This window comes from Terrapene carolina, unplaced genomic scaffold (assembly GCF_002925995.2).
Source record: "Terrapene carolina triunguis isolate 2854851 unplaced genomic scaffold, T_m_triunguis-2.0 Scaffold88, whole genome shotgun sequence".
Lineage (NCBI taxonomy): Eukaryota > Metazoa > Chordata > Testudines > Emydidae > Terrapene > Terrapene triunguis.
The window spans coordinates 50,560,174-50,584,858 of record NW_020664439.1 but is presented as its reverse complement, the minus strand read 5'-3'; the positions used below and the strand labels follow the sequence as shown (position 1 = coordinate 50,584,858).

The window sequence follows — 24,685 nt, the reverse complement described above, 5'->3', positions numbered from 1 at the left end:
CATAAATATTGTAAATAACACTAGTGTAGATAGTTAGAACCCCTCCTGTGGCATGCCAATGGCTGTGAGCAACCCACATTCCAGTTGTCTGAAGTGTCTGGGAGCGGCTCATGTACAAGAGCACGGTCAAATTTGTTGGGAATTTAAGCCTTGTACGAAGAAAGACAGAGAGAGTAGATCGAGGTCTATCCTAATAGAAGCTGCTTGCATTTGGCACAGAGCACTTGGGCCTCGGTGCAAAGCGCTCCTCCAGCACCGCACATATCCTGGTACCATTCTCCATCTCTGGTGCTGAGGAAGAAACATAAAAAGCAATGATCAGCGAGAGGGCGCTCGCTGGTGCCAAAGAAAGGCAAGCAAGGGGAAGGTAGTAGAGTGCAACCCATGTCGAACCACTCCACCCCCTTCCTTCTGCCCCCCCGCCTCTCCCCCCGGTCCTGTGGTGGCACCGTTGACTCCGCCCAGAATGTTGAATCTGCTGTGGGGTCCCTTGCCGATGCCAAGAAGTCATTATGGCACCAGTGGTGCCTTCAACCCTGGAGGCCTTTGCAGCAGCCAAGGACTTATTACTCCTGGTACCACCAACACCAGTGGTACAACCACCAGCTCCGATGTGCATGAGCAGGAGAGAGGGTGGTGCTCCGAGCTCCTTCCCGGCACCGGGACCTTTGATACGTTCCAGGGGCAAACTGACCCTACTTTCTTCTATGAGGTCATCCCCAGTCCAGCACTGGTTGCCAGACCCTCAACACTGATTGGTGGAAGTGAGGGTTACCGCTCCTTTGTGGTCATCTCAGGATTCCTCCTCACTAAGGTGGAGCCCTACACCCATCCTAAGAACTGCCATCGGTACCCGGCTTATGTGCCACCGGACCCTGGTGAGGTTCTCCTCCCAGGTACCTGGCCAGGTGGACAGGGCCTATGCAATGGCCATTCTGGAACCCATGAGGGTTTTCCCCGTTACTGCGTCCGTCTCCTCACCAGTTCTACTCGGTTGCTTCTGAGAGGAGGGCTCCTGCACCACTCCATTCGGCACTGAACCCAGTACTGACACGGGACATGGGCCCCATTGAGGTAGTTGAGGCTGAAGAAGAGGAAGTAGTCCCCCCCACCCCCTGGTACAGGCCTCTTCCTCCTCCTCCCATCTCTGGGCCGAGTGGCTCACTGCCGAGAGATGACTTTATATCCTATCAGGAGCTTCTAAAGAGCATAGCAGCTACCCTGGGGCTGGAGCTTGAGGAGTTTAAGGAATCATCCCACAGCTTCATTGACATTGTGGCAGCAGCAGCACCATATAAGGGGGCCCTACCCATTAATGAGGCTGTAATGGGTCCGGTCAGAGCCCTGTGGCAGACCCCGTCTTCTCTCCCTCCCACTTCAAAGAGCACAGAGAAGAAATACTGCGTTCCAGCCGAAGGGTATAAGTACCTATACTCTCGCCCCCCTCCTGGGTCCCTAATTTATCGGCGGCCAATGAGAGGGCTAGACAGGGCCAAGCAAGTGCTACCCCCAAGCAGAAGGATACAAAGAAACTCAGTCTGTTTGGGAGAAACATTTATTTGCCAGGTGGACTATAGCTATGCATCTCAAACCAAGAAGCCCTGCTCGGGAGATGCAAAATAACAACTTGTGGGACTCCGTCCAAATGTAAAGACTCCGTGCCTCAGGACTCAAGGCAGGAATCCTCTGTCCTCTTAGAGGAGGGAAAGAAGGTTGCCAGAGCCTCTCTCCAGGCAGCCCTGGACGCAGCTGACACAGCGGCCAGGCCAGTGGCCTTTGCAGTGGCTATGAGGCAGTGTTCTTGGCTGGAGTCTTTAGGGCTACCTCAGGAGGTCCAGCAGTTGATTCAGGACCTCCCTTTCGAAGGCTCATTGTTGTTTTTGGAGCAAACAGACACAAAGCTCCAAGGCCTGAAGGACTCAAGGGCTACCCTCAGGTCCTTGGGCTTCTAGGCTCCAGCCTCTTTGAGGAAACACTTCAGGCCTCAGTAGCCAGCCTGTTTTTTGGGCTCTGCCACCAGGACCTGCTCAAAAGAAGAAGCAGAGGTTACAAGCACCATCAACTGCTTCCATCTACCTCAGCCTCAGTGCAGGGGTCGCACAGGTACTCTGGGCAGGCCCAAGCAGCCCTTTTGAAGGTGCACCTGAGGGCACTATGCCAGTTCCTGCTTTGGATCCTGCCCCCCTTTGTCTTTGAACCAACTTTCCCACTTCAGCCTGGTGTGGTCCCACATCACATCAGACCACTGGGTGCTAAATACAGTGGTGGGCGGTTATACCCTTCAGTTTTCATCCACCTCTCCCTTCCACCGCCCATCACCATTCCTCTTCAGGGACCCTTCTCACAAACAGCTCTTAGCCTTACGGGTGAGGACTGTGGAAGAGGTACCTCAAAAATTGAGAGGGAAAGGGTTTTACTCCCAAAATTTCTTAATCCCAAAGGTCAAGGGGGTCCTTGGTCCCATCCTGGATCTGCGTCACCTCAAGTCAATTGTCTAAGAAACTGATGTTCCACATTGTCTCCCTAGCCTCCATCATCCCATCCTTGGATCCAGGGGACTGGTACACTGCCCTCGACTTGAAGGATGCTTACTTTTACATTTCCATCTTCTGTGGCCACAGAAGATTCCTCAGGGTTATAGTAAACCAGACTCATTATCAATTCACTGCTCTCCCTTTTGGCCTGTCCACGGCCCCTGGGTTTTTACGAAATGCATGGCAGTTGTAGTGGCCTATCTCAGAAGGCAAGGCATTCTAGTCTACCCATACTTTGACGACTGGCTGATCAAAGGCCAAGTAAAGAACAGCATCAGCCTGGGCCAAGCCACCTTCCGAGTACTGAGCCTGTTGATAAAGGAACAAAAGTCAACTCTCATTCCAGTACAGAGAATAGAGTTTATTGGGGCAGTGTTCGACTTGACCAGGACAGAGCCTTTCTTCCAGAGGCTCAATTCCAGACAATGTTGGACCTGATATCCAAGGTCATGGCCATCCAATCACAACAGCCCACATTTGCCTCATGCTCCTGGGACACATGACCGCGTGCACTTGTGGTACGGCATGCAAGGCTATGCCTCAGGGCCTGCAAGTGTGGTTAGCTTCAGTGTACTCACCAGACAGACACCACTTGGACTCGGTGCTCACTGTTCCAGCTCTGGTCCTCGCCTCCCTCGACTGGTGGAAGAGCCCCTGTTCGGCGATGGCGGGTGTCCCCTTTGTTGCCCCCCAGCCGTCACTGTCCATAGTGTCTGATGCTTCAGACCTAGGTTGGAGAGCACACTCGATCACCTCAGGACACAGGGCCTGTGGTCCCCGAAAGAACTCTCCCAGCATATAAATGTCAGGGAGCTCAGAGCGGTCTGCTTAGCTTGCCAAGTGTTTCTTCCCCAAATCACAGGCAAGGTAGTACAAGTGCTGATAGACAAACCCTCAGCCATATTCTACAATAAGAAAGGAGGAGCACGCTGGCTCCCTTTCAGACGCTTCCTGTTTTCAGGGGCAAAGCTTCTATTCTATGCATTTCCTCAGTTTCTCTGGTACACAAGGTCCTTCTAAAAATCAAGCAGGACAAGTCAAGAGTTATTCTTATAGCCCCAGTGTAGCCATGCCAACGCTGGTTTGGCATGCTGTTAGACGTATCAATAGTGCTACCGCTCCCACTCCGCCTAGACCTGACCTTGCAAGATGATGGCTGTTTACTCCACCTGAACCTCGTGTCCCTTTACCTGACCGCATGGAAGCTCCATGACTGAACCCGGAGGAGCAAACCTGTTTGAAACAAGTTTGACAGGTCTTGCTGGGTAGTAGGAAGCTGTCCACTAGAGCAACCTACCTTGCTAAGTGGAAGCATTTTCTTGATATGGTTGTCCCAACGAGGCCTTTCTCTGACTCAGTCTTCCCTTCGGTCCATTTTAGACTACTTGTTCCACCTAAAACAAGAAGGTCTGGCATTCACATCTGACAAGGTGCACCTAGTAGCAGTTTCAGCCTTCCACCCGTCAGTGGGGGGTAGGTCATTTTTCTTTCACGAGATGACAATCCACTTTCTTAAAGGGCTAGAGAGACTTTACCCTCAGGTTTGTGAACTGATTCCCATGTGGGATTTGAACATGGTCCTTTGAACGGCTAGTATCGTGTCCTCCGCTGTTTCTCTCCTGGAAGGTTCCCTTCCTGATAGTGATGACCTCAGCCAGAAGGATTTCTGAAATCGGGGCCCTTATGTGAGAACCACCGTACATGGTATTCTTGAAGGCTAAGGTTCAGCTGTGCCCCCCATATGGCCTTCCTGCCAAAGGTGGTCTCGCAGTTCCATAGCAACCAAGCAATTTTCCTGCCAGTCTTCTTCCCAAAGCTGCACAAGAATTCAGAAGAGCGGTGACTTCACTCATGGGATGTTAGTTGTGCCCTTGCCTTCTACATTGAGAGGGCTAAACCATTTCGCAGATCCACACAACTCTTTGTGGCAATAGCAGAGAGGATGAAAGGACAACCAGTTTCACCAAGAGATTCTCATCCTCGATAATCTCCTGCATTGGGGCACGCTATGAGCAGGCGAATGTTCCACCGCCTGCCATCTTGACCACTCATTCCACAAGAGCCCAGGTCTCTTCAGCAGCCTTTCTGGCCCATGTTCCGATCCAAGACGTCTGCAGTGCTGCAATCTGGTCATCAGTGCATACTTTCTCATCCCGCCACGCCACCACCCAGCAGGCTCGATGACGCCAGGTTCGGGAGAGCAGTGTTGAAGTACGCATGTCCATGAACTCAGAGCCCACTTTCTTGGGTACTGCTTGTGAGTCACCTAATGTGGAATGGACATGAGCAAGCACTCAAAGAAAAAATGGTTACTGACCTTTTGTAACTGTTGTTCTTAGATATATATTGCTCATGTCCATTCCCCAACCCACCCTCTGTCACTGAGGGAAAAATCTCCGACAGTGGTGCACACGGCGCGCACACACCTAACGTGGAATGGACAAGAGCACCATATCTCAAAGAACAATGGTTACGGACGGTCAGTAACCATTTTTGTGTCGATGGCAAGCTCTTCAGGGACAGGACTGTTTGTGTATATAGTAATCATAATTAATAACTCATTTCTCAACTGGTTCGACAAAGACTTGGTTTGTTGATCTTGTTGAAAGATGTATTTTTTTAATTTTGGCTTTTCCTGAGAGGTTGGTGTAAAAGTGGTGGGGCTGGGTTAGATGTGCTGGGTAGTCTGATTTTGCTTTAGGTAAGATCTCCATTTGTTATGGTTTAATTTATGTCTGCAGTATGTGCATGGACCTGACAAGGATGCTAGAAGCAATCCATACGTATAAAAATACAGTAAATGAACTTTTCTCTCATATGCTTGGGTACATGGTGGTTGGTGGAATAAGATGGCAACATCAGGTATATTCTAGGACCCTTTTTGCTATAAATTTACAGATGGAAAAACAAGTATTTTAGCTGCCAAAAGGGAATAGGCAGCCTTCAGCGAATAGTATTGTCAGTCTAATGTGAGACTATGGCTGGGTCTACACTACAGCGGGGGTCCGACCTAAGATACGCAACTTCAGCTACGTGAATACCGTAGCTGAAGTTGCGTATTTTAGGTCGGCTTACCTGGCGGTGAGGACGCGGGAAAGTCGACCGCTGCTACCGACTCCGCTGCCGCCTCTTGCCGAGGTGGATTTCCGGAGTCGACGGCAGAGCGATCAGGGATCGATTTTTACCGCGTCTTCACTAGACGCGGTAAGTCGATCCCCGATAGACCGATTGCTACCCGCCGGATCGGCGGGTAGTGAGGACATGCCCTGACAGAGCTCTTGTTTTCTTAGAAGTCTGATGCAGCCGTGAGTTGCAGCAACAACTTGTTGAGTTATTAAATAACTTTGGACTCACTAAGTTAATCCCTTTCTCTCAAGGCCATAATAACTTTTTGTTTTGTAACATAGTTTGTATGATGCTGTGAACACAGCAATAATTGGTAAAATATGTTTTTACTGTATTCAAAGTATGTTTTTCATTGTATTCAAACACTATTCTTTCATGTAAAAAGTAAACTCCTAGAGTAATGCTCGGGAGGGAGCTGGAGGGAGGGGAGATGGATGAGAAAAGTATCATAGCAGTCTCCTCCAGCCAAGATGAGGAGCCAGATGCTGCCATGTCTATGAATCAGGAGTGGATTCCTTCGCTACTGTTGCTGAAGCACATGCACATTTTGGCCCTTTGCTCCTGAAGGGAGAATGATCCCTCTCAACCACCTAAAACAGAACTACTGTTGGAAAAATAAGAGTTACTTCCTGGCACTAAAATAGGGATGAGACAACCTTGTGTTGTCCCAGCTTCTGCTAACTTCTCAAACTATTTTGGGTTTTGCTAAAATATCTCAAGTTTGTTGGTTTGTTTTTTTTTCTAATGGTGATTCGGTTTCAAAACCAAAGATATCTTACTGTGATGCTGGCACTGTGTGAGGGGAATAGAAGATTCCCCTCTCAAAAGCTGGGTTTGCACAATGGATATCCTAAATATTGGGTGTACTGTATTTTTCATTAAGAATTTCTCTCCCCTCATCTCTGCTTTTGTCATTCTTTGTATTTGATGTTCATTTCAACCTGCCCCATTTTCCACCCTATTTTTCATTAGATTTCTATAGTTTGAATTAGAAATCTAAATCCAATGAAATCTAATGTCTATGCTGGCTAGCTGAAACATACTTTGTTTAAATGAAAATTTTTTGCAAATAAGTTATCAATCTTTAGCAAATATGTTTATGCTTAAGGAATATAAAATTCTAAATCATGTGAAATGACTGGGTATATTTCCTATAGAGTTCTCTGGAAAGAGCTGGAAGTATTTTTTCCCCTCTGATTATTTTTGTGATTCATGAAACTTTTTTCCATATGCCAGGATAAAAATACATTACTATAATATGACTGCCCCTCTTGTCTTTCATAATATAAACGCTAAGACGATACTCTGTTTGCCAGTTTCTTTTTCAACAACCATTCTGTTGCTGTTATAGAAAATTCGTCTCCCCCACCACCACCACCACACCCCCCCCAAAACTCCACCACTGAAATACTATGGATAGAGCAGTTGGAGGCCTTTAATTGCTTTTGTCTTTCTCTTGCAGTTTGACCTTTGACTCATATGTAAATGACCTGCTGTGAAGTACAAACATTAAAAATACTGAGTCAGTTGTGTGCTGCATGTAGTTAGGAAAGTATGAAACTACTGTCTGCACCTACTCTCAAGTCTTTATGTACCATGTAAGGTTGCAAGTCAGTTGAGCTAAGAGCAGCAGTATTGTCCATGCCAAGAGAAAGTCATGGTTTCAGTCAACTTGAATTGAAGCAGGAGCTGCATAATGAGAGAGCACTTGGATCGTTTACATTCACACAAGGCTACAAAGAAAGAAACTAATGGATCACGTTTCTTTTTACAAGATAATTGCAATGTCAGAAACAATTTTGTGAATCTATAGGAGAATGTGATGACTGCATGGCACTCTTGGTTGGGTAGAAAGAATCCAGGAAATATACCTTTTTTCCTCAGACAAGAAATCACAGAAATCATTAAGGACAGTAAGATGCAAATCTTTAGCAGGTTTCATTATGTTTGGGAGTTGGTAAGTTTGAGAGAGAAATTAAAACATTAATTAATTACATTTTGTAAGAAAAATGTTAACTCAGCAAATTTTAGCTCTTTTGAAAAGGGCACAGTATGGAAAAAGAAACCCTGAAAATGCTTTGTAAAACACTTATATTTTAAAATGTTTGTAATGTACGCATTCTTACATTATACTAAAATGGTACTGTAATATTTATACTGAGTATGCATTTTTATATGAAATTTTTGTAATATTTAGCATCTTCTGAATTTGAGACCAGGTATCAAAGTATTAAGATTTATGAAAAGTTGAGGAATAAAGAAAAGTATGCGTGTCTGAATTCTGGGTTTTATGATCATTGGGTTATATACTGCTTTGTTTTTGTGTTTTTAAAATATAAGCCCATACAATAGCTGGTTAGTGCTAAAATTTAAACAGTAGTTTTTACTTTTATAGTGAGTGCCTACTATCAGATTCTGAATTATTAGCCAGTGTTCTGATCATGATATAGTTACCTATTAAAATAAATTGGGAATAGCTGAGAATATTCAGTGTGTAAGCTCTTTGGCCATTTTATTGAATAATATACTGTCCTGGGCACAGGCACCTGTTGTCTTTATTGCCTGCATCCATTCATAAAAGGCCTATATTAACAGTTGTAACCATCCCATTGCCCTGCTTGGCTAATCTTCTGCTAGGTCATCACACTTTCTTCCAATCACAGGGGCAGAACAATGTTCCCTTTGGGGTCCTTTTAGAATCCTATTAGTACGGTATGAAGCTCATCAGTGGGATCAAATTATGCTGTCTTTGCTGCCTCCTCTTTTCCTTCTACCCTAGGCCTGGTCGTGACACAGTTTGTGTCCATTCAACTATTTCAGTTAAGGGCAAGAGTTTTTCTTTCCCCCCCACCAAAATAGCTACATCAGTACAACCCCTAGTGTGGACACAGGTGTACCAGTATAAAGATGCCTTATAGAAGTATAGCTTATTCTTCCACATTTCCATGAATAAACTATGCTTCAACAAGCATCTTTATACAGGTATAAATGTCTCCATGCTAGGAGGTTGTACTGCTGTAACTACACTCTCATCTGATACAGTTAAAAGCAATACAGAAAGTGTTGGTAGATGAGTCCCTATGGAACAAAGCTCAAATCAGAGAGTTCAATGGAGGTCCCTCATTAATTTAGCTACTGCTAAAAATTAGTATGGTCTGACCACCTTGCTCTCTGTGAAGTCTCTGTGCAAGTTTCAGAGGGGTAGCCGTGTTAGTCTGGATCTGTAAAAAGCAACAGAAAGTCCTGTGCATTCGACGAAGTGGGCATTCACCCACGAAAGCTTATGCTCCAATACATCTGTTAGTCTTAAAGGTGCCACAGGACTCTGTTGTTTTGTGCAAGTTTGTCATTCTCACTCTCAGCAATGAACTGCCCCTCAATGTGATGAAGGACTGGTTAAACTTAGGGCTTGTCTACACAGCCCTGCTGTGTAAGGTAGATTCAAATCCCAACTTGCCGTGAACTAAATGTTCTAGTAGAAAAGCCCTCCGTTTATTTCATTTTGTTTGTAACATGAATTAAGATAATGCTGAATTCAGGTCACTTTAATTCTGAATAAGCATGACCACACAGTGGTTTCATGCAGTTTAAACTACTTTGAAAGTGAATTCAGTTTGTTTCCTGAGTTTGCCCGTGTAGCCAAGCACTAAATGTATATCTTGTCCTTTGGGCCATGGCTTAAGGTTTCACAGTGTATATATGTATATGATGTCACTCTGTGTGCATGTAAATCTCTGGCAGACTTCAACCCGTTACGTGCAATGAAGATCTAGAATTTCTTAAGAAGATTTGAACTATCCACCCAAGGAACAGGTCTGTGCACCTCCAGGAATATGAAAACCAGCAACAATTACTATGCATACTACTTATAGATCAGCACCTCCTTGATAGAAGTGAATCTGTCAGCCTCCCCGAAGAATGTAATAGCTGATCCAGTCCACAAAAAAGCCAACATCAGATGGAGACAATCTTTCTATTGTCCTGTCTCTAGCATCACATTCTTCAGTAAAATCATTGAGAAAATAGTGAGAGCCAAGCTCCAGCGTTGTATGAACTCTGCAGCCATGCTGGATGCTTTGCAATCAGGCCCCAGACAAGGACACAGCATACCGCAGGGGTGGCCAAACTTACTGATCCTCTGAGCCACATACGATAATCTTCAGAAGTTTGAGAATCTCAAGACACACGCAACCTGCCCCGTGGGGCGGTGCCTACTGGGGCTTGGGACCTCATCCCTGTGGGGCAGCGCCTGCTGTGGCTTCAGACTTCCACCCGAGCCACGGCATCCCCCGCTCCTTGCAGGGCAGAAGCCCCTAGCTCCACTACCCTGCCACACTGCGAAAGCCCCAAGCTCCCTCCACCAGTCTGGTAGGCGGAGAATGGGGGGGAGTGCAGGGGGCTTCGCAAGCCACTCTTTAACTGTAAAAGCGCTGCATATGGCTTGTGAGCTGCGGTTTGGCCACACTAGGCATACAGCCAGCACTAATGGCATTAAGACAGCCTTCTTATGGTAAGGGATGGAGGCTACATCTCAGTGTTTCTACGCTTAACCTCTCTTCTGACTTCTGACACAGCTGCCCTGTTTAGATGATGTGTCAGGAGAAGGTGGTGTATCATAGAATCATAGAATATCAGGGTTGGAAGGGACCTCAGGAGGTCATCTAGTCCAACCCCCTGCTCAAAGCAGGACCAATTCCCAACTAAATCATCCCAGCCAGGGCTTTGTCAAGCCTTACCTTAAAAACCTCTAAGGAAGGAGATTTCACCACTTCCATATGTAACCCATTCCAGTGCTTCACCACCCTCCTAGTGAAAAAGTTTTTCCTAATATCCAACCTAAACCTCCCCCACTGCAACTTGAGACCATTACTCCTTGTTCTGTCATCTGGTACCACTGAGAACAGTCTAGATCCATCCTCTTTGGAACCCCCTTTCAGGTAGTTGAAAGCAGCTATCAAATCCCCCCTCATTCTTCTCTTCTGGAGACTAAACAATCTCAGTTCCCTCAGCCTCTCCTCATAAGTCATGTGCTCCAGCTCCCTAATCATTTTTGTTGCCCTCCGCTGGACTCTTTCCAGTTTTTCCACATCCTTCTTATAGTGTGGGGCCCAAAACTGGACACAGTACTCCAGATGAGGCCTCACCAATGTCGAATAGAGGGGAACGATCACGTCCCTCGATCTGCTGGCAATGCCCCTACTTATACAGCCCAAAATGCCATTAGCCTTCTTGGTAACAAGGGCACACTGTTGACTCATATCCAGCTTCTCGTCCACTGTAACCCCTAGGTCCTGTTCTGCAGAACTGCTTCCTAGCCGTTCGGTCCCTAGTCTGTAACAGTGCATGGGATTCTTCTGTCCTAAGTGCAGGACTCTGCACTTGTCCTTGTTGAACCTCATCAGGTTTCTTTTGGCCCAATCCTGTGTAGCAATACAATGGCTTCAATCATTTCTCCCTAACCGGGTGCAGAGAGAATGGACAACTGCTTCTCTTCCTTTCTCTCACCCCCTAACCCTCACCTAAAGACCTATCCTAGTCTTGCTCTTCAGTATCCATGCAAGACCATTTGGAGAGTGGTGAGGCCAATAAAAGGTTGATGATACTCAGCTATCTCTTTCCTTTTCCAAAAGGTCAACCAACATCTGCACAAGGATGCTGCAGGTCTACAGGTGACTAACTCCTGGAATAAGAGCAGCTACCTCATATCAAAGCAAGCAAGACTGAAGGGTTGATGGTCAGAAGAGGGGCAAAAACTTTGGAGTGGTTGGGTCATTGTGTTCCCTTTCAAATGAAGATGCATCTTGTGTCGCTGCAGAAATTGTTTTGGGATACGTGCTTATTATTCCAAAATCCATTGGCTATATCTTTGACAGCGGTGCCCATGTTTTTGTTCGGTGGACCCTGTGAAATATTTATTTTGTGTTCTGGATGTTCAACTTCCATTAGCTTTGTGTTTTTGGCAAGGTTGAGGAGAAGTCCTATCAGACTTGTTAGCCAGATATTGTCCTCTTTTGCTCATTGTGTTTTCCCTCTCATACATTTATTGAATAATCTGATACATAATTGAGAGTTCAGTCTTGATTCCAAAGGGCAATTCGGGATATGAATTTCACAGCCATCTAGTGTATTTGGATGCTTATTTACTATTCATTTTATTGGGAATAGTGTTCATATCCCTTAGACATCTTTGAAAATCTCACCTTATTAATAAAATATCAGATGTGAAATTCAGAACAGACACTAAAATTCAGATGTAATCAAAGCAGAGGGATAATAAAAGAAATAGGGTTGTGGGATGAGGGACTCTGTACAAAACACAAATATACAGTGTTGAGCATGTTGTTGCTGTGAAATATAAAGTTCCAGTAAAGGCACGGTGGTTACCACAATTTCTGATTGATTTTGCAGCTTTCTGAAAATATACTCTTAGTTCAAGTATTGTTACTCAGTCACTCATTTGTATCTAGACAGTTGGATGCTCTGCTTTTAATCAAATTACAGAAGTTTTCATATTTTCTTTCAGTTTGATTTTCAGTTTCTTGGCTTTTCTGACACTTGCCCACTGCTGATGTGCAGTTTATTAAGCTATAGAATGATGCTCTTTTTCACAAGTATCTGTAAATATGGCTGGTAAAACTCCCCGTGTCTTATTATATAATGCTATTATGACATGTATAGATTTTGTGAAATAAAATTGACTCTAGTGCCTTAAAATTCACATTCCTAATGTTGTGTGCGGGCCTAATAGTTGCAGAATAATCAGTAGGTATTACAAGCATGATGTCATTGCCAAATATTTGCACAGTTTGAAATTAATGTTTTGAGCGGCATTTGAAATTTAAATTTTTTTTTTAAATACCAGGATTTCTCCAGTGATGATACTAAGCTAGAATACAATGTAGATGCAGCCAATGGCATTGTTATGGAAGGGTATCTCTTTAAGAGAGCCAGCAATGCTTTCAAGACTTGGAACAGGTAAGACTTCAAAAACTCTCCTTGTTATGGTTTGTAACCATACTGATTATTAGGCTAAATTCTGGGCTTATTTAGAACCCTGGAAAACCCATTAATTCCACAGAGTTACCTGAAGCATAAATTGGTGCACCATTTGGCCTGTTATATTTACTGCAGTGACTGTACAGAATTCAAGGAAATTTTTTCTTGTTTTGTTTTCTTGCTTGTTTGCAAGCACAGGGCCTGATCTTTGCACGTCCTCATCTCAGAGCTTCTATTGAAATCCATAGACGCCACAGGTGCTGGCTTCTAATTTTCCCCGGGGGTGCTCAACCCCTGCTCCACCCCAGATCCCACCCCCACCCACCCCCTTTGCCCCAAATCCACACCCCTGCCCCCGCCTCTTCCGCCCCCAATCCACCCCTGGTCCCAACCCCACTCCACCCCTCTCCTGCTGCCCCATCCCTGCTCCTCCCCCTCCCTACCAATGCCTCCTGCAGGCGGTGGAACAGCTGTTCTGTGGTGTGCAGGAGGCGCTGGGAGGCAGGGGGAGGAGTTGATCGGCAGGGTGGAGCATTATAACTCGTGATTGTGTACAAAATGCCATTATCTATAAATATAAACCCTGGGGAAATAAAAATGTGTAAAGACCTGTGGTTTAAATGAAAATATAGTGTGTGTGTGTGTGTGTGTGTGTGTGTAATACTGAGGGACTCTAATATCCACGTTGTCTACATGGGGAAAACTAAGGCGAATCAATGAAAGGTGTGAAGTCAATGCACACAAGTTAGCGTGTTATCCTGCCTTCCCCCATGCTCTCGTTGAAAAGTAAAGTAGTCTTAGTTTGCTGTAACTTAATCTTCCTTGGGGTAAGTTTGTAAATTTAAATCTTATTCTTAATATTTTACAGTTTATTTACACGCTCTTCTCAGTTGTTGGTGCACCTCAATTGTGATGTCAAGGGAGTGCAGTTCTAGAAGGAAATGATAAAGCCTCCAGCATGTACGCTAAACTATAGACTACAACTCTGCAGTTTTAAATCCTTTCCCTGACCATTCAGTGCTCCTGTTTGTTATCATGCGCCCCTACCATTGCATATATTAAGCCATTTGTATGCTATTGTGCTTCAGAGTGACAGTGCATACTGGAGTATGTTGTGGGAATTGCGTATACTTTGTGTTGTGCTGTTCAGTGATAGAATAGATCTTTTTTATTAACATCAATCAGTTTTAAAACATTAAATGACATCGACTGGATCTTTTTCATTATAAAAGAGGGGATTGCTGGTAGGGTTTTCTCTGCAAGGGCCCCAATACTCTAGGACTTGCTCTCCCCCATGGTTAAAATATCTCCAGATTATGACTGTTTTGGGGGAGATTAAGGGTAGGCTACCAGAGGTGTTAGAGGGCTGTTTCACGCTTTGATTTCCTGGATGGCAGAGTTAATTGGTTACTGTTTGTTTGTTTATAAAGGTAGTCAGAATTTTTGTCAATTTTTTTCAGTGACAAATGTTTTTTCAAAGAAAATGATAATTTTCATCAACACTTTTTTTCCCTTCAAAACTTTTCTATTTTTCAACAGAAAAATAAAAACAAACTTTCATTTAGTTTCAGATAGAACAGTTTTGTTTTGTTTCAGTTTTCACTTCCTCACCAATCCTGTCTTTCAAAAACAAAAAGGAGGATGAAATGCCAAAACTGAATCAAAATCTTTTATTCAGATTTAAATGAAACTGTTCTTTTGATCCATTTTCTCTTTAAAAAAAAAAAAAATTGTGTGTGGAGGGGGGAAATCTGAAATTTTGAACTGATTGAAAGGCTTTTTCATGAAAAGTAACCTACTACTTTTCAACTTGGCTTAATTGTTTGCTGGTGGATGAGTTTGTTCCTCATATTTTTTATATATATATATATATATATATTGTTTTTCAAATTGCTGTTGATCATTTACGTTGATGTAAGACTTAATTGTCTGCTCTTTCTATAGGTGGCTCTTTAATACTGTTTAAATCTAAAGCAATAAATAAATTAGATCTGTATGTATATATTGTGATTGGTCCTACATTTATTGATTAGTGCCATTGCAGTACCTTCACTGTAGCTAACACAGTGGCTTTTTCTGTCTTGGCTGCTTGGGATTAATCATTATGCTCACATTTAATGCATGCATTGAGCTGGGTCTGGCCCAGACCAGTGCTGAGAGCTGTGTTGCACTGTCAGGCAGCAAACTGGAGTTCAGATCCCCCTCATAGCCTTTCCATGTTTAGCCCAGAAGACTGGAGAGGAAGGGTTGGGACTCAGTGCTTCATGGCTGTTTGAGTTGAACCCTAGTGTTTTAGGAGAGAATCCGTGCTGCAGAAAGGGTCTGGTTTGTGACAGACGGGGTCATTGTCATGGTTACTGCATCATAAGCTTGAGAGAGGGGGACTTAGGGCAGTGCACTTGGGTGCTTGGGGCCTGATCCAAAGTCCAGTGAAGTCAATGGAACAACTCCCATTAACTTCGCTGGGTTTTAATTCAGGCCCTTCTAGTGCTTGCAGGTATCACACTAGAAGTCCTTGTTGAGAGATGCTTATGGGGACAGGGAGGGGGAAATACACATTCATTGAGAGTCTGCATGGCCAAAACTTTAGCTTTCTCTTTTGCCTAGATCCTTGAGTGCGGTGCTAATAAAGACCTAACTGTATGGGAAGGAAGGAAGCTGGACAGCAATTGTATGATGGGGGAAACAGCTGACACATATGCTCTTTGCCTCATGGTTTCATAGCTATTGATCGAAGCTACATAGGTGCTGTACCTGAATAATAATATAATTTCAATTTGTTGAATATTTTAAGATGCCAATATAAAATAAACATATGGAGGCCACATTAATAATTTCAGGAGGATATGCAATGAAATCCTGTCAGCACAAATCTGCTGAGCTGACCGTATGCTGTTGAAACAAACCTAAACAATGGCAACTGTGAAAATACCCCCTTGTTAGAGAGAGCTGAACTAAACCGCTCTGCAGCAAGCCTGAAACATTCTTGGTTTCACTGGAAAATTAAATCTTGGATTTGTTTATATTTTCATATTTTTAGTCCTCCTGTAAGTATACAGTAAGCCTAACACAGCAAGTTCTTCATCGTCTATACTACTGATACGTTATCTCCCCATGTGTGAAAGCCTAGTTGAATGTCTCACAATCCCTCTGGAAATGAGGAAGATCAGATGTGATGGACTCTATAAGGCATCACAGCATTTAGTATTTGAGTCAGGATAGGACATTTGTAGGTTTTGTGCTATATTCATTCAGATTTCTTTCTCCTGTATAATCTAGCTAATAGTTTATCTTAGTGTCATATTTTCAGTAGTAAATTATATTAAAAATTCTTTATGGACTATACAGTCATTTGTCTACTTTGATCAGTGTCTACAACTAACTCCATTTTCTCCTTTCTTAAAAAGGAAATAAGCAGGTCAGACTAAATGATCACAATGGGCCCTTCTGGCCTTGGAATCTATGAATCTTTGGAAAAGGCGGCTGTTGTTTCAGTCACAGATTCTAAGACCAGAAGGAACCATTGTGATCTCGTCTGACCTCCAGAGAACTGCTCCAAAATAAACTTCCAGTTTTGCTATAAAAATTGTCAGTGATGGAGAATCCACCACGACCCTTGGTAAGTTGTTCAAGTGGTTAATTAATCTCACTGTTAAAAATGTACATCTTATTTCCAGTCTGAATTTAGCTAGCTTCAGCTTCCAGCCATTGGATCATGTTAGACCTTTCTCTGCTACGTTGATGAGCCCCTTGTTTGTTCTACAAGTTAGCACTTTATAGACTGTAATTGGGTCACTCCTTTACCTTCTCTTTGTTAGCCTTAAGGAGCTCAGTCGATTGAGTTTATCACTATAAAGCATGTTTTCTGATTCTTTAATCATTCCTGTGGCTCCTCTCTGAACCCTTTCCAATTTATCAGCATCCTTCTTGAATTGTGGACTCCAGAACTGGACACAGTATTCAGCAGGGGTCTCACCAGTGATGATCTCTCTACTTGTACTTGAGATTCTCCTGTTTATACATCCAAGGATTGCATTAGCCTTTTTGGCCACAGCGTTGCACTGAGAACAAATGTTCAGTTGATTATCAGAGTCACTATTTGACAAGATAGAATCCCCCATCCTGTAAGTATGGCCTACATTCTTTGTTCCTAGATGGATATATTTACAATTAGTCATATTAAAATGCATGTTGTTTGCTTGCTCCCAGCTTACTAATTTATCCAGATAGCATTGTATCAGTGACCTGTCTGCTGCATTATTTACCACTCCCCTAATTTTTGTCTCATCTGCAAACTTTATCAGTGCTGGTTTTGTATTCTTCCAGATCATTAATAAAAATGTTAAATAGCATTCAACCAATAACAAATCATCTCTGCGGGATCCCACTAGAAACACACCTGTTCGATGATAATTCTGTGTTTATAACTACATTTTGAGACTTGTCAGTTATTAAATGGATTTAAAATTGGCTGTGTGCCATATTAATTTTATATCTTCTAGTTTTTTAATCAAAATGTTGCAGAGTACCAAGTCAAATGCCTCCTAGAAGTCTAAGTGTGTTACATCAACCCTATTCCCTTTAACAACCAAACTTTAATGTCATCTTTAAAAAAAAAAAAAATCAGGTTAGTGTGACAGGATCTATTTTCCAAAAAGCCATGTTGACTGGCATTAATTATATTAACCTACTTTAATTCTTTATTAATCAAGTCCTATATCAGCTATGCCATCATTTTGCCTGCTATCAATTGTCAGACAGACAGGCTTATAATTACTTGTGCCAATATTTAAAAAGAGTTAACAGAATGACCCAACATTAGCTTTCTTCTGGAACTTTCCCAGTGCTCCAGGACGAATTGAAAATCAATGTTAATGGTCCAGCAAGCACCTCAGCCAGCTCCTTTAAAATTCTTGGATGCAAGTTATCTGGTCTTCCTGATTTTAAAAATGTCTAACTTTAGCTGCTGTTTAACATGTTCCTGAACTACTAGTGGAATGGAAAGTGTGTTGTTATATGATATGATTACATCAAATGTTTTTCCCTGAATACAGAACAGAAATATTTATAGAGCACTTCTGCATTTTGTGCATTATCATTGATAATTGTACCATTGGCACCTAGTAATGGACCAATACGCTTATTAGGATTCTTTTTGTTCCTAATACATACTTTAACATCACCTTTACTGCCTTAGCTCTGCTGACTATGGATTTCTCCTTGTGTCCCTCTGCTTCCCTTATCAGTTTTCTATAATTCCTAACTTCTGATTTGTATTCATTATTATCAAGTTCCCCTTTCTTCCATTTGTTGTAAATATATTTTTCTTACTTTATTTTCATTTACAAGTACTTTTCTAACTTTAGTTTGCTGCATTTTTAGGCATAAATGCAGTAACTTTATCTGTTTCTGAAGTCTAAAATGAGAGGTGATAGAATGCATTGTTTACATATAGAAACTGGACATCTCACTGAAATGTAATTAGAAATATGAAAAGTAAAGGTGACATAAGAACCGGTTTTACACTTTAATTACAGTGACATCACACTTTATCACAGTGATATACATTCTGCCAAGAAAAAAAAAGGGGGGGAAATTTTCTCTTGCTCTCCTATTTTCTGGTGTGTGGTTACTTTAATTCCCAAACTGGCCAGCTTGTCTCCATGTATTGCGCAATCTCCTGGGCAAAAGATTCGCTTTTGGTTTGTGTTCATATTCCTGAGATTCCAGAGCTAGCCAGGAATCAAATGCTATATTCCAGAGCACTTTTATTGGCTATACAATTAACATTACTGCCAGGAGCTAAAACTGTTTTTCAATGTGGCATTTTTTTAGGATTAGTACTGATGCTGCAGTGCAATTCTTTATTTTTTTTTCTTTCCTTTTTTTTTTTAAACCACAGAAGCAGAGACTTTAGTGTTAATTTAATTAAAAAGGTCTGTCTGGCATTATGACAGTAATGCTAGTAAGTGGTGAAGATATTAGAAACTTCTGTAGATTCTGATGGGTGAGGCTCATAGTTAAGATTAAAAGTTTAGAGTGTATTAAAGGAAAACTGCATTAGAATGTCTCCAGTCATTTGGCCGCATATAACACATGACTATAGTGCTGTTTATTTCTTTAAATGTCTCGTATGTAAAAATGTAAAATGAAGCAGAAAGCATTTAGAAATTTTGATGCCTTTGTACATCTGAAGAAGTTCAGAGCTGCAACCCGAGACTCAGGGAAGTGCAGGAAATTTCCATAGTGTGTTTTTTGTTTTTTAAGATAAGTTATTTGCGCACGCACATGTGAAATAAAAAAAAAAAAACACCTTAGGGAAAAATATAGAATTTGCATAGAAAGTGCTGTTGAAATGTACTTTTCTGAGTCTCCTTCTGCAGTGCTGATCTTCTTTCTTGCTAAGTGCAGGCTGCTCTTCCAGTTGGAATTATTTAAAAAGGGTAATTGCCAGTTCCACCCAGTTCCTGTCAATTAGCACTTTGACATCTTTCCAGTATTTTTAAAATACTGCTTTGTAACTTTTATTTCCTAAAAATACATTGGAGTAAAAATCATGGCACTTTTTACAAAAACATTTTGCTCTAAACTTTCCAAGATGTTTTACGTTACTGTCTTTTTAAAACTGCCATTGTTTTTCCTTAACTATCAAATGGATGCTGCTCTAATTAAATAAGTTTATATTACCTTTGATGAAGATACCATATGGAAATGTAAGAAGAAGTAAATTGACAGCTTTTGGGATTCTTTGGGGAAATTATCTGCTTACAGGCAAGCCCCCTTTTCCCAATAAAATAATGATTTACATTTTCAAGACCAGTGATGATTAAAAGCAAGCAAATACTATTGTAAGTTTTCATTGGGTGTGGAGCAGATCAGTGCAGTGCTAGCTGACAAATACTGATGATGGTGCATGTCTTGGTATAAATAAACTTGTGGACGGGTTACCAGGCAAATCATGGCATCTATACCCAATGTGACATCGTTGCCTTGTAACTTTATTTTATCCATCAAGACAAAACAACTAGGGGACATCCTCTGAATGTTATTTGTTATATTGAGTGTTCCTCCCTTTATTTTTATTTTGTGTAATTGTATGTTCTGTAAGTGTGTGTGTGTGTGTGTGTGGTGGGGGGGGGGTTGTATCCAGTGCTCCTTCTTTTTGAAGTATTAAGAGCTAAAAATTTTGAAATCTTGTATAGTACTTCTGTGAGTATTCATATACATGGTGATGGACTTCAGTGGCTATGGGAGCTAAAATGTAATATTTTTATAATGGAAAGCTTGCAAAGAGGGGTATGCAGATTACTGCTGGCGTAAGAGTTATCGGTATATGTACTGAAAGATACCCACATGTATTTCCTCAGTGGTTCAGGAAGTGAAACCACACTCGGTTCTTAGTGTGATGCACTCTATGGAAAATGACTTGGGTTCCTGGAAATTCAATATTTTACAAAAATTCCTTCACTCTTTATCAGTGGTGTATATGTGAGTGAATGTGGTAGGTGGAAAGAAACCCCTTAGGGAATAGTACTCTCTAGGGTTACCATATTTCAACAATCAGAAAAGAGGACGGTGGGAGCCCCTCCCCTGCCCCTCCCACTTCCCCCTTCCCTTCCCCCTTCAGAACACCCAACACGCCCCCCAGCTCCTTGTCCCCTGACTGCCCCCTCCTGAGACTCCCCCATCCTAACTGTCCCCCGAGGACCCTACCTGTCCCCTGACTGCCCAAAACCTTATCCACACCCCCACCCCCTGACAGACCCCCTGGACTCCCACACCCCATCCAACCACTCCCAACTCCTTGACAGACCCCCTCCCCAGAACTCCCAATACATCTAAACCCCCCTGACTGCTCCGATCCCTCTCCCCACCCCTGCCCCCTGACAGCCCCCCCCAGAACTCCTGACCCATCCAACCCTCCCCCTGCTCCCTGTCTCTTGACTGCCCCCTCCAGAACCCCCCTGCCCCATCTCCGACCCCCTGGCCCCCTTACCGTGTCGCTCAGAACAGCGTGTCGGGCCCCGCACAGAGCGCACAGCCCGGTTCCCGCCCTCGCAGAGTGCTGCGGAGCGGCGCGCTGGGCAGCAGGGGGAGCAGGGGGAGGAGCTCCAGACTGCCGGGGGCCCGATGCGAACGTCCGGCGATCTGCGAATGCAGGGAGGGGGGGAGAGAGAGGAGGGGAGTGATCTGAAGCTGCAGGGGAGAGGAGGGGGGAAGCGGAGGAGGGGCTCTGGCTGCCGGAGCCCCGTGCGAGTGGCTCGATCCGGCTGGCTGCCCTGTCAGCCGTGCCGCGCTCTGCATGGGGGGTGTGTGTGTGTGTGAAATCCGGACATTTACAAATCCCCCCCGGACGCTATTTTTAAACTCAAAAAGCCGGACATGTCCGGGAGAATCCGGACGAATGGTAACCCTAGTACTCTCTATATATTCTGTGCGGTTTGTCAGGTTGGGCACTGAAAGCCTTATCTTTGAATTCTGCTGGGTTTTCATATCATGCTAATTCTTCACTTATTTTGCTCATTTTGCATTTTCATTCCTTTCCCTCCTTTCCCTTATGTTTTAACCCTACCCCATTTTTTCACATGACAGGAAAAAGCCAGATCACCTCAGGTACCAGTCAGCTTCTTATACCTTCCCAATGTTCTTTGGCACCTAAAACCTCATCATTAACCCTGCATTTCATTTTGATTACTTGCAATGGATATAAAGTGTCTGTTTAAGAAAACAGGGATTTTGCATGAATTGAGAGCACACGTGCTGCTCAACACCTTTTAAATTGATAAGAAGGTTTGATGCATTTATAGTCAGAGGAGCTTAAAACACCCCTCCCCCCCAAAAACTTAGTCTCCACTGTCAGACTTTTCCAGAATATACGTTAAAAGTGTTATCTTGCTCCCATTTAAGTCAATGGGCATTTTGCTACTGACTTCCCTGGGAGCAGGATTGGGACTTCAAGTGTTTCTCTTTTAATCATTCTGTTTAATTCTCTGGGCCTAGATGATTCAGTCAGCTGCATGCTTGTCAAACAAAATTACTCCCTCTTGAAAGTTGTTAAAGCTGATTTAAGTTTCTAGTAAAGACACTAACGTCATTTTTAAAATTTTCTTCTCATTGCTCTATTTCTCTCTCTTGTAGTTCTTAGAAATTTGAAAACACTCTTTGCTGATTTTTGTTCTTTTTTCACTGGCAAATGTTGATTTTATTTTTCCTTTCTTTTGGATAAAGTTGAAGTGAAATTAGCCGTTTTGTTTAACAGCTACTTTGAATGATATAGAAGCATTTAATGTCAAAATATCTGCCTTGTGGAGCAGCATCATTTTAGTTATGCGCTACTAGAGAGCCAGCAGGAACAAAACTACTTTTTTTATGCCCCCCACAAAATGTCCCTTCCCCCCTATTTTCTGGTAATAGAATGGTGTGTTTAAAACACCATTAGAAATTACAATACAGCTAGTCTCCAAACCAGGGACACAGTAGGGACCTTGCATCCAAATAATGTAGGAACAGTGGCATGAGGTGCGAGTCTGTTTTGTCTTTGGACCATGCCCTTCTCTGTGTGGATTAGAAACCAGAGAACTTCCCTAATGGGATCTAACCATTTTAAGATAGGCCCAAATTTTGGCCTAAAAAAAATCTTGATAATCCTTAATAATGAAATCACTGTGGTGCTATGAGTGACCTTAATGCACTGTATTTTGTAGCTGTCACTTTTCAAAAAATGCTGTGATACTAATGCATTCACTCACACATTTGGCATAGATCTGTGGCTAAAGTAAAGCCAGAAGTTAATGAGTATTCGTTGTAGCATATACTATACCAAATAAAGGGTTACATTTTCGGTGAAATTTTTCCCCCATCTCTAAAAATTTAAATGAGTGGGCTTCTTTAATTTGACTTCTTTTTGTAAAAGGTTGGTAGAGCAGTGTGAAAACCTCCACGAAAAGGCCTCAGAAGTGTCATAACATACTGTACATTTATACTGTCAGATATACCATGGTTGCCAGATTGGAGTTTGTTCACTGTGGAGATTCACTAAATGTTAACTGTACAAGTGGAGTGTGTTGGATTCATAAAACTCACCACACTTATTTAACAGTGATTCTTAGAGATTTGCTCCATTGCATGTTATCTCTTGTGGCAGGGCTGCACTTTCCTTTGCTTTGTAGGGGTTGCTTTTCATGTCTCTAACTGGTTGTATGTACAAAAACTCAGACTTATTCTTTGCTTATCTTCCTTTTTCAGCCTGCTTTGTAGCTGAATTATCCATTTCTTTACTTAGAAATAATCTACATAATGATTGGGTTACATGTTTGATTAATACATTCCTTTTAGATGGTAAAGGTGATACCTTTTAAATTGCAGTGACTGAAATATACTGTAGTTAATAACTTGAAAAAATCCTTTCCATATTTGATCTAAGTATTTCAATCACATTTAGAATTAACCTTTATTTTATATATGGAGATCTTGCTTTTTGAAACTAAATATATTCCTACAACATTTGGAAATATAATTGTTAAAAGGTAGAATCTCAACTTTCTACAGGCTAAGTACTAACTGTTTTACAATAAAAATTTCCTGGCATGAGTCTAATTCTTTTTACACCTTATTTCCCCTTTTGTTCTTCCTTAAGTATTTTTTGTGCTTGTGGTGGTTGAATAAATAGGGGCGTTTTGTTACTATTTGTAGTGAAGTAGAGTTGAGTATTAAAGAATTTCATGGATAATGTGACAATGTTTTGATGTCACTTTACATAACATTGTTCCTCATCTTAACAGGCAGCACAAAATAAGTGACATACTGTATGAGTATGTTTGTGATAACCACTTTAACATAAGATATAAAACACAGGCTTGTATTAAAATAAACCTTGATCAAAGAAGTATCCCAGCTTTGACTGTAGTACTGAATTAGTTTTGTTTTTAGTTTTTTCTATAATCTTTAGCCAGTTACTCAGTATTCCAGTTTTGTGATTGCATCCCAAGGAAATAGAGTGGCAGTTAATCAGTTATATTTGTCATGGTTCATGTATGGTAGCCTGATCTGATGATGAATCAGATGTTTTGGACCAGGGTCCTTATGCAGAGTCTTTTCCAGAATAATAGCAGGATTTCCAACCCCAAGCATTCAAAAACCCTGAGTCAGGGCCCCAAAAATAAGATTGGCAATTTTGGGAGTCTTTTTATTTGCCTTCTGGTATTTGAGCCTGCAGGGTGCATTTGCTTCATGTTTTCAAGCTTCTCTCTCCAAAAACGGGGTCTAGAAACTCGCTTTTTAAAAAAAAAAAAAAAAAAAAAAGTTGATTCTCATGCAGTCTCTTGATTCTAGCATCTAGGGCTTTAAGAAACACCAAATACTAGAAAACTTGCAATATATCGCAAGAGGTGGCAACACTGCAGTAGTTTTAGCAACTTCATAAGTTACTTTCTAAAACTTCTCTCTCAAAAATATTTGAGTGAGGAATTCGTAGATTCTAAGGCTGGAAGTGACTGCAGTGATCACCTAGTCCAACCTCCTGCATAACACAGTTCCTGAAACTTCCCTGAAATAATTCCCTGTTTGAACTAAAGCAGATCTTTTAGAGACACGTCGAATCTTGATTTTAAATTTTGCCAATAATGGAAAGTCCATCAGAACCCTTGGTATATTGTTCCAGTGCTTAATTACCTCTGTTAAAAATTCATGCCTTGATTTCAGTCTGAATGTCTAACCTCTCAGCTTCTAGCCACTTCATAGTTTGTGTTATTGGTAAACAAACTAAAATAGATGTTTTAAATTATTTATCAATTTTGCTTGTCATAAAAATATAGACATGACCATACATTGGAATGTAAACGTTTTGGAATGAATAGCTTAACTAACATAGTGATAATGTGCATGCACTTGTGTAAGATTTAACTTACGTGAATCTTGCTTAATTTCTTTTCTTTTGTCTTTGTTTTTCCTTTTGTCATTGTTTTGATGAAAGACCATCGTTGTGCAAACTTGTCAAGACTTAGAGACATAACTTTTGTGAACTCTTTTAT

The 24,685-nt window shown here is 42.1% G+C and overlaps 1 protein-coding gene across 1 annotated transcript in view; it reads left to right on the top strand.

Moving 5' to 3' along the window:
* Positions 1 to 24,685, top strand: part of ACAP2 (ArfGAP with coiled-coil, ankyrin repeat and PH domains 2) — a 110,329-nt gene that overhangs the window by 48,826 nt on the left and 36,818 nt on the right. Inside the window, exon 10 of the mRNA XM_024213006.1 lies at positions 12,523 to 12,635. Coding sequence (XP_024068774.1) covers positions 12,523 to 12,635 — 113 coding nt within the window. The remainder of the gene's footprint in view (positions 1 to 12,522; positions 12,636 to 24,685) is intronic.